General features: G+C 30.0%; 2 protein-coding genes across 2 annotated transcripts; one reads left to right on the top strand and one right to left on the bottom strand.

Moving 5' to 3' along the window:
* Nucleotides 1–2,193: 2,193 nt before the first annotated feature.
* LOC119677698 (nucleoplasmin-like protein) lies at nucleotides 2,194–10,630 on the bottom strand. Its single transcript, XM_038089150.1, has 3 exons — nucleotides 10,495–10,630; nucleotides 10,163–10,305; nucleotides 2,194–2,687 (listed from the first exon to the last, which is right to left on the bottom strand). The coding sequence occupies exons 1-3, from the start codon at nucleotides 10,514–10,516 to the stop codon at nucleotides 2,394–2,396; spliced, it is 459 nt and encodes a 152-aa protein (XP_037945078.1). The 5' UTR covers nucleotides 10,517–10,630; the 3' UTR covers nucleotides 2,194–2,393.
* LOC119677697 (sodium-independent sulfate anion transporter) lies at nucleotides 4,157–9,561 on the top strand. The gene is made up of 9 exons (XM_038089149.1): nucleotides 4,157–4,549; nucleotides 7,275–7,574; nucleotides 7,651–7,872; nucleotides 7,934–8,049; nucleotides 8,109–8,424; nucleotides 8,479–8,781; nucleotides 8,834–8,979; nucleotides 9,045–9,215; nucleotides 9,280–9,561. The coding sequence occupies exons 1-9, from the start codon at nucleotides 4,531–4,533 to the stop codon at nucleotides 9,472–9,474; spliced, it is 1,788 nt and encodes a 595-aa protein (XP_037945077.1). The 5' UTR covers nucleotides 4,157–4,530; the 3' UTR covers nucleotides 9,475–9,561.
* Nucleotides 10,631–11,298: the final 668 nt, after the last annotated feature.

Here is an 11,298-nt window from a genome sequence, read left to right as displayed (position 1 = left end):
TTACAATTGATTTGATACTTGTAATATAATATTAAGTCTCATAGATTGCAGTGTGCCTTTGATTTAATAATAGTAATAACAGTAATAAATAACATATAATTAGTTGTTCCCTATTTCGCCAAAATACCGAATCAGGGAATAATTCCTTAACTAACTGTATAATGTCATATAAAGGATAACAAAGCTCGCGGTTTTGAAGCAAAATTATCTTCGTATTGATGTTATTTCTTAACAGGGAAATTAAATATTTATAGAGTAATCAAAATATTTTAAAAAACCTTTTTTTATGAATATTTCATTTAAGAATTAACCAGAAATCTTGTGTAAAAAATAAAAAATTTTACCATCCAGCATAAATAATTATTTTAAGCCTGAAATCATGCTTCGATTTAAAAATAATATACATTTACTTTATGAATAATAAATCTAGCAATCGAAAGTTATAGTTAGTATTATGTATATTACGTATAATAGGGGTAATATAAGGTATTAGGATTATGTTATCACTTATTCAAACAACCATCACTAGGTTGAAACCTAATGTTAAAGATTTCTAATCATTTTAATTTTTAAATTCTTAAAATGTTGACATATTATTTGTTATAAATAAATAATAAAAACACAGAACTTCAAATTAATCCACAGATAACTTTTATTTTTCAAATGGATGTCGTCTTCTTTGTAATGTACTTAAGTTATCAACCGTAGACATAATTATATATTTGAAAATTTTCCTGTTTTTCAACAGGAATTGAATATGAAGATTTGAGTATATAACTTTTGTCTATTTTTTAAGATTGATAAATGTGTAAACAAATGACCTTTTCGGATGTAGACTGCGCTAGAGGCGCATTTATTAATAACATGTTACTTAACTGGTAGCCAAATGATTCACACTTAATTACTTACATCTACTGATAAAAATATCTTTGATTAAATAAAATTCGTGATGGTAAATGTTTATTTTATTGTTTACATAAAGATAATAAAAGCGTGGACGTGCTAAAGGGGACAGAAGGCGATAATAACAGGAAAAAGAAATATTTTAAAACTATTAATTCAATGAGTAATCGTTTAGTAACTAAACCCAAAAAATGCAAAGCCAACATTATTTGCTTTGAATATTTCTAGGTAAGCACATCGTCAAAATAATATTAATTTGATATTGATGAGTTTAAAGATACATTAACAAGTCTTTCTTTACTTTTCTAATTTACGCGTCGCGTTACAAATATATGCTCAATACACTTTCTAATGTAACACGGTTGATTATCCATCATTATAAGACTACATTTATGTATACATATTTTAATATAAATTTTTGCATAGAAAATATCAGCATAAAGTTCTGTAAACAAATTTAACTTTGAAGAGTTCATTTGCGCTACTTACACAGCCCAATATCCAATCTGAACTATGTTATAAGATCCACGAAGATGACCAGACAAAACTAACACGTGCAAATATACAGATGACAGTTTTAACTCGAATTGAAACAACCTCTAAAACATACAAAACATCCAAATATAAACACACTCCTTCTCTCTCTCTCTCTCTATTTCTATAATTTTTTAAAATATCATAATATTTACTGAATTTGGTCGCCGCTTATATGGATTCGTTTCACAGAGTGAATCATGGCTATCATAAACCACTCTAAAGCGTGGCTTCCTGCTTAGATATTCTTAAACTTCTGAAATTAATATGCTTCTATATGTACTGCAAAAACTACTACGCTGCCAAGGATGACGGTACCTGCCCAAAAAGCAAAATTCATTTACATTTCTTTGAGTGATAAATGGAAATCTGATATTTTTAATGATGCTCTTAGAGATACTTTCTATTCAAATACATCAATTAGACACCATCGATATAGTCCAATTAATAAACTTGCTCATTTCTAAAATAAACTCAGAAAATTAGAAAATAACCAATTCTGTTTCAATTTTTTATATTTAATTGCTCTTCTGTGAATTGTTACATTTTATATATTACAAAAAAATATAAACATCATTGTTTAATTTTAGAAGTATATACGAATTACATCATAGACGCCAGATGTCTTACATTTTAAAATTATAAAATTATTTGTTAACATAAATATTGTTAAGTTAAAAGTTACCTAACCTACTTGAATATTATGAAATTTATTTGATTGTATTTAATTAATTATTAAGTAATAATAATTAAAATAAAAAAAAAACAAAACAAATTCAGTGTTTAGCAGTTCACTTTTTGAGTGAAAACAAATTATAGCGGGAACTAAGTTAAGAATAAAACTTTGAACTTTTCGTATATTTAAGAAGAGGAACTACATCTTAAATCTATTATACCGGCAAATCTTTTTATAGCTTAAGAGTTATTTAGCACTTCATTCTAGGGCAGCACTTAGCTTAGTTCTTTTTTGAATTATTCGTGGTATTATTTTCCAATCTTTGCTTTTTCTTTGGTAGGTCCTCCTCATCTTCTTCCGCTTCATCGTCTTCATCAGTTTCTTCATCTTCCATATCAACTATTTCAACTTCATCCTTAATATTTTGACCATGTATGTATACAGGTCCATTGCCCTTCACTAGTTTAAATGTTACTGCTGTTTCATAGAACTCAATATCTGGATTGACAGCCCGCGTCTCACCGGCCTTTAAAACAGCGATCGGTATTCTCAAAGAGTCTTTCACAGTAAACACCTAGATGAAAGGCAAGCATACATAAAATATTATAAAATTAAAAATTAATAAATATAGTTTTTAAGTGTTGTGACTTTTATATACAATTTAATCTGCAATTAATAGTTTGATATTGATTTTGATAGTATCAATACTTGAGGCGCTAAAATTTTAATTATTATGAAATCAAAACTCACTGATAAAAATTAATTTAAAATATTTTAATAATTTTGATTAGATTTTGATTAGATTGATAATTGTGTCAAATTATCTTCATTGGAGTTAAAACTAAAAACGTCATAAGCAGTTTGATAGTAAGTTATCAACGCTATATTTGTTTCAATTCGCTCTTATATGGAATTGACATCCCGTCTTCATAAAGTTATTCTTAGATGCAGTGGAGAAATACTCAGTATAGCGAAAACCTTAACGTTTCCCTATATTTTAATTAACTCTGAGACTGAAAATAGGGAAGCATTGTTAAGAAACATTATTCTGAAATGGAGAAATATACAAAGCTAAAATCATTTATACAGAATACAAGTTATAAGGTATTGATTTATAAAATTCAAAATACTGATTCCAAAAAAACAATTGTATTGTTCAAAAAACAACTTTTTATCTACCAATACGAAATAGTTGCTTTCAAATTAAACTAACAAAGTACAGCAAGAGGGAATCTTTTATATGTGAGTCTTTTCAAAGACCATTATTAACTACTGCCTAAACAATTCACGTGCCACACAAATGACACCTCAGAGCTCTACAAGTAATAGAACATAACATCTCCGTTACAACCATCGACCCCTTTCTCTAAATCGGGTATATTAACATATACTCTAACGGAGTCCACATCAATGGAACAATTCTCAACATGGATTACGCACTTTTATTACTGAAGCAATGGAATCTCCATGGACAGGAATCAGGTTTACAATAGGTTACCGTGTGATATCTCTAAGGGCTTATATGAGGAGCAAAGACTATACTGATCTAACGTATATTACTTATGACATGTTCACACATGTATTTTCGATGTGTGCCACAACTGCAGTTGTACCAATCCTCTTACAAATTTGAGCCTAATTAATTTATGGCTCCGACGTATTGAATATGACAAAGTTTCTTCGCCTGGACCCAGGCTGTTTCAATAGCAATAAATAATAGTCGAATCAATCACACATCCATTAAAAGTTTGCAAACAATCATTATTTTGTTAGTTTTGGAAATATGTAATCATTATAAAATAATTTAACAAATTAACAAGTAATTTACAATTAATTATTGTAGTTTTTTTTATTAACCATTTTTTTTGTAGTACAAGTGGCGTTTCACGGTCATATGCTTCCGATAATATTGCAATATTTTATAATTTTATACACAAAATTTTCCTTAAATAAAATAGACATGTTTTTATAAAAACGAGTACTTGTACTTGATATCAACCAGAAGTTATCAATAAAATAATAATTAAATGTGGGGTACTTTAGAAATACTGCAACGGCTCGACGATTAGTACGGTGCTCTGCTATAACATACTAGAAATGGTGTATAACTCATTTTAAAATAGTAAACCTAGTAGTATCGGTAGCGATAGATAATTGTCAGACAAATAAATGAACTAGAATCAAACAAATTTCAAAAGCATTGCTCGGCATTCATTCCATATTGCGCGCTCGCGATGTTAGCACCTAAAATTGTAGTCTGAAACGCGCTCAAACGTTCAATTCGTTCTGACTCGATTGGTTAACTTAAATTTTAAAATAAAACAAAGTTAATTTAAAATCTTTTAAAAGAATTTATGGTAACATATTTAAGTACAAAACTCTGAGCTCACGGTATATTCAGGAAATCAAATCGCAGTATGTCAACGGAGATCGAAGGTACAATTACTACCCCTAAAATATATACGAATATAATTTTTTTATAATCTAGTGTAAAGGAAAGAAGATATGGAACAAATACTAAAGGGATTCAGTAACAATTATACTTATTTTCTTTTTTGAAGTGATTTTCATTTTAAATATTGTATATTGTACACGTGTTGCCCACACAAATTTCAACAGAAGTGTCGTGAGGTTTGTTGATTACCTTAAAATCACCACTTACATATCTCATTTTTGAAAAAGTGGCTTCAGTGTGGATGAGCATTAAATTATCAATTCGAACCTAATTAAGAGTTCAGTGACCCCTCAAACACATTCAAAGAATTGAAATTTAATCTGGAAAAAATATTTTTGCCACAACAACTCAAAACAGAATTAGTTTCAATTTTTACAAAATATTTTAAAACTAAAGTTGGTTGTTACTCAATAAAATTAATTATTATTTCAAGTGTACTCAATATTGAAAGTCTTAAACTCATCTGAATGAAAATTTTTTTCTTCACTCTAGTACTATCAATTTTCACTCTTCACTCTCTTGAGGGGCTCAAAAATGTTACTTGAATTTTTAAGACAACTGCTAATGAAATCAATATAAAATTATAAATAACTTGGTAAAGTTTATAAAACATAAAAGAATACTTTGTTAAATAATTGTGTTTTAACTTTCTTTTTATTAATATGGCTACACGCGTATCATTATTACTTGCCTGATTAATAATAGCACTCTTGATGGGGTCTGATCTGTTAAAAGCCTAGTGTCAAATTTCTCTGTGTGAATAGATCAAAGACATTTAGTGTACCGGTTTGATTCAAAGATATTATTGATACAAAGATATTCTCAATAAATGATATGGTCATTCTAAAAATGACCAAAATACAAATGAAGAACATCTAAGAAAAGAGCACACTGAATATAAAAAATCAGAGTCCCTAAATCGTGACTGACAGCTAACATTCAAGGTTTTATAGATAATATAAGTTAATTTTTTAGTTCTATTTTTCTGAGATAAACTGTTAAATATTTTTGTATAAATAATATAAAATTTAGACTATATTATACATTTTATATTCTATTTATATGAAATAAATTCGATTTATGTAATAAAATTTCCATTAAAATAAGTTAATTGCTGAGTTTGTTCGTTTTAAAATAAGGCTATGTCAAATTAACTAAGACCGCTATATGCACTATCTCTTTGAGGGACCGACGAATGGACTACTGTACATAAATTAAATTGAAATCATGCCCACCTGTGTACAAGCGGTACACAGGTAAAACATGTCGTGTGGCCACCCGTAAGCACGCGGGCCGGTAATGTTGTTGCGGAGTGACCCATCGGTGGGCATGCGGTCTTTAACGTGTTAAAGAATCAGAGCAGTAAATGAGATTTAAACTAAAGAACGCCTAAGTTAGATTAGGTTAGGCTTAAAAGGTACATGTTGGTGCAAATAGCAACACTTACACTCAGAGACAATTACTGCCAATTGACATACCCACAACGTTATCACAAAAAGAAAGCCTAAGCAACTTACATGTTTTGTAAACATCTTAACTGTTTATCACAACTGCCCATTTCGTAATGACTTTGATTACCTTTGATTTTGGAATTTCTTTATAAGGAATCACTCCTAATAAACGATTAGATGTTAAATAGGCCACTAATAAAAATATGTGTCTGTTTTTAGCAGCACAAAAAATCAACTATGGTCGCGGTGCTTCGCTCCGTCAGGAACAGGTACTCTGTTTATTTCTATTTATTATTTATAGGGGCTAAGTAGACTGATTGTTTAGCGACAGCTGTCACTTGCATCCACATCAATAATGAAAACTAAATGCACAATAATTGAATTCTTTAAACATAAATAAAATGTTATTAATTGCTTATCTCGCAATATTGTCAGTCAAAAGTCTATATTACTACTTCATATTCACTAACGTGATTGATCACTCTTTATAAGTGATTATGGAAATAATTTTCCACAATTTTAAACCAAAATTTTCCATTCTTAGGATTGAAATCTGATATTATTTTGACTTCCCACTTAACGATAAAGATAACCAATTTTTGCTAAACAATTTTAATCATTATTGATAAAGTAAATACTCATATGTAGGAGTTAATAAAATCTAACCTTATGAATTATGGAACCACAAACTGTTCTGAACATCCCACAATTCAAATATATCACATACTGTTCAGAATATTATATATGTTATTAGAGTGATAAAATTTGTTCGTTCGTGTAATGAAAACTGCAATATTTCTGCAAAAGAATAATGATACTGTTCATTGCGGAAGTGTAGATCATTGATGTCTATCATCAAAGTCCTTTATATACTTTTTTCTGTTTATTCAGTTCGTTGAAACATTCCAGTTTGTGTTCGACTGTTTTAATATTATCATTAAATAAAATCAAAAATTTTAAATAATTACGAATAATATTTTGATAATTTGATTTATATTTGTTAGAAGCAGTAGCTCTTGATAAAAGTAAATTTATCTCTTTCAAACAAACAGTAATTATATATATTCAATTTATGTAGTATAATACTCGTAATTATTATCAATCAAAATATTACATGATAGACACTTGTTAATAGAATACAATAATGCCCCTGACATACATGCGTATATCATTATCTTTTATTATAGTACCTAATACCCCGTGCAAGTATGATTGTAAATTATTAATTACTATTATTAAATTGATCATTTCGCAGATCAGCTTTATCGCGAGACGCTTCCAAATATTTATGAGGTGGTGAAGCGGAAAACTAAAAAATATTGCACTCCTAATACGCTTATGAATTTTTTCCCAGTAATAAAATGGCTGCCAAATTATCAACTGGATTATGTTTTAAAAGACTGTATAGCCGGCTTAACAGTAGGATTGACCTGCATACCACAGGCCATAGCGTATGGCGCAATAGCTGGTCTTGAGCCACAATATGGCCTGTATTCAGCCTTCATGGGCTGTTTTATGTACATTATTTTTGGCACATGCAAGGATGTTACAGTGGGTAAGATTCCTAGTGACATGCGACATTAAAGAATGTGATGCCTAATATTATGACTGTCCCTATTTTCCTTTTGCAGGGCCCACAGCTATAATGGCATTAATGGTGCAGCATGTTGCGAAGAGTGCTGATTATGTGGTGTTGTTGTGCTTTATTTCCGGATGTATTATAACTTTAATGGGATTACTGAATCTGGGTATATTAGTACAATTTATTTCAATGCCTGTAACAACTGGGTTCATAACAGCTGCTGCGGTTACCATAGCTAGTGGTCAAATAAATAATTTATTTGGCATCTCGAGTAAGAAAAATAAATTGGGAGTACTTTTAAACGTACATAATTTTTTTTGGTTTTAACGCAGGTTCATCAAACGAATTTTTCACCTCTTGGTACACTTTCTTCGGTAATATTACGAAACTTAAACAGAACGACTCCATACTGGGAGTTTGCACTTTGATAGTACTGATATTGATGAAAGTAAGTTGTATATTTAATTTATATATGAAATGTATAAGTTTACTTTAATTATTTAACAGCAAATGCAAACTAGCAAATGTGTGACTCCCAAGTTTAAAAAGCTCATTTACTTAATTTCCTTATCGCGTAATGCATTGGCTGTGATTGTTGGTATTATATTGTGCTATTGCTTAAGCCACGACGACGTATTACCTTTCAGAGTCAACGGCAAAATCACGAAAGGCATACCACCTTTTCAATTGCCTCCTTTTAGTACAACTAATGAGAACGGGGAAACTGTTTCCTTTACCGAAATGTTTTCCGAATTAACAACATCTATCGTAACAATTCCGTTGGTGTCTGTTGTAGAAAGTATAGCTGTTGCTAAGGCATTTTGTAAGTAAAAAATTGTAACCCTTATTAAACCCTTATAATTGCGAATCTTTCTAGCAAAAGGAAAAATCGTTGACTATTCACAAGAAATGATAGCCCTGGGTCTTGGAAATATAATGGGTAGTTTTGTTTCATCGATGCCCATAACTGGTTCGTTTACACGTACAGCAATTAATAACAGTAGCGGAGTAAAAACACAATTTGGTGGTCTTGTAACTGGTGGTTTGGTACTTCTTGCATTATCATTTCTAACAAACACATTCTACTACATACCTAAAGCTACTTTAGCTGCTATCATCATTGCGGCTATGATCTTCATGATAGAATATCACAGAATTTTAGAAATTTGGAACTCAAAAAGTATTGTTTTAATAAAATTTAAAATATTAATCATTTCATTTTACGATTATAGAGTTAGATGTATTCCCTTACGTCGTGACAGTAATCGTTTGCCTATTCTGGAGCTTGGAAGGAGGTATAATTGTGGGAATAATTTTTAATTTAATATTTATATTATACAGAACGGCTAGGCCACGAATAACGACAACAATAGAAAAGGTATTTCTGTCTCTAATCATAAATTAAAGTATTAAAGCTAATAATATTAACACATAAAATTGTAGGTTAATGATATAGAAATAGGCATTGTTAAGCTAGAAGGAGAATTTCGCTATTGTTGCGCAGAATACCTAAGAATGAAAATCATTAACTTTAAAAATACTCAAGCGACAAGCGTAAGTTTGATTATGTTGCAAGGAGAAGATATTAAGTCAATTGATTCCACAGTTGCCATGGTAAGTACACAAAAACGTCACAAATATACGCATTCATAAATAAATATATTAAATAATATTCTAGAACATACTTTCATTAAAAGAAGATTTAATTTTATTAAACTGCGAGCTGTTTTGTTGGAACTGGAATTACAAATCAGCCGGCGTATTATATCGCCTAAATCCTAACGCACGAGGCATGTTTAAATTTGATATAACCCTACAAGAAATAATTGATGATATCAAAGGAAAAAATAGCAGAAATCACAGTTTGGTATAAACACAATAATTAATAAGATATATATTTTTTTGTATATGTATTGCAAATAAAAAAATACACATGTTCGTAAACAGGTATAACCTTAGTAATTTTATTTCACAGGGTGTGGTTAAATAATGGGTGAGTCAGTAATAATATACAATCGCTGAATATGTTAAATGACACTGCGATATTCACCCATTCATTCCTGGAACTATATACAGTTGGGCGAGATGGTCGGTTGTTGTTCATATAAGAGATTATTTATTAGGAAGTCTTTTTAACAATTATAGCAAAGCTGCTCTCGCTCTCTCTACAGATAAAACATTTTAAATAAACAAATGATACTATTTAAATAGAACAACATACCGAAATATAGGTTTTGCAGTTTGGAAAGTTTAAATCTACAGAATTCATATTTTCCGTACGCGCCGAAACTAAAGTTTCTCTAATTCTCATGACTAGATCAAATAATTTTTCACACACTTCCAGAAATTTACTTTATATATTTAAATGGGCCATGCATTATAGCATTTAAGAATAAACGAAATACAAGCACAATGATTTAAATGATATTGCAAATTAAATTTGTACAATACAATTAGCACCTGAAGACCACCTGAATTTAATAAGCTAAACCCACTGTATTTACTAGTATCACACAGGTTTGATAATGTACAACACTTAAATGGTTAATATAGAAACATACCTCCACAACGTTAAATTCACCCTCTTTGGCTTCTGCACCCAACAGAATTTGTTTGATTATTAATTTTTGACCACGAGGAAAGTCTTCATCATTAGAGAGCACATCCCACGATACAGTACTATCCTGCCCAGTAAGAGTTACACCTACAATTTGAAAGGTTGTTACTAAATGCTAGTATTTTATTAATGTTAGTTTGTCATGTAAAATAATTAAATGTCGAAGCACCGGCAAAAGACAGACACCACTGACACTTCAGCAATTAAGTTAAAAGAACATATTTCACAAAATAAAATCAGTAAAGTATTTATTGCACTGTTAAGTTTCGTATTTACCATAAAATGATTCGTCTGACATAGCGATTACTTAAGAAAAGTTCGATTAATAGAATTTAATTCACGCTCTAATATGCGCAAATAATTTCGATAAAGATATGACAGCAAAAACGCCGGCGAACACCAAAGTGACAGACAAAAGTAAATGTCAAACGTATTTACGTTGCCATATTATAACAGAAAAAATGTCTACACCAGATTGAGTGTTAAATGTAACTAATAACATTATAGAGGGATTTACTCTGTCTTGCAAAGTCATTGCGAGGTGCACGAAATGTAAGAATGTTATATTAAAATTGCAATAGTTCAAGAACACCTCTGTTGCAGAATTGCATCAAAATGAAACCGCTGTTTTTGCAGCATACCACATTCACATGAGAAGCAACAAATACCAAAACAGCTATTTTTTTCCTTTTTTGTTTTGTTGTAAGCATACATACATGGGTTAAGGTATAGTAAGCAGTTGGAAGAAACTTTGTGCGTGTATTTTGTGGTCGTCCCTTACAAGCTTGCAATTTGTGCATTTCGTGCACCTTACAATGAGTTTGCAAAACAGAGTATATACACCTTATAATTACTGTATTTACACTTATACTAGATTTACAATGGCTCTTATATCATGTTTCCAATATAGCAACAACTACTTATGTTAATGAAATTAAGAAAAGTTCGTTTCCATTCACATAACTTTTTAAAAGTAGTAAACGTACATTTTACCAATAACTCTCATTAACGAACAACACACTCATCAACATTAAAACAAACAAAATAAATTGATATGACATTAAAGATGTTATCCTGTTA

The sequence above is a fragment of the Teleopsis dalmanni genome, chromosome 2, assembly GCF_002237135.1.
Source record: "Teleopsis dalmanni isolate 2A chromosome 2, ASM223713v2, whole genome shotgun sequence".
NCBI lineage: Eukaryota > Metazoa > Arthropoda > Insecta > Diptera > Diopsidae > Teleopsis > Teleopsis dalmanni.
The sequence above is the reverse complement of the archived record's forward strand: the minus strand, read 5'-3'. Positions and strand labels throughout refer to the sequence as shown.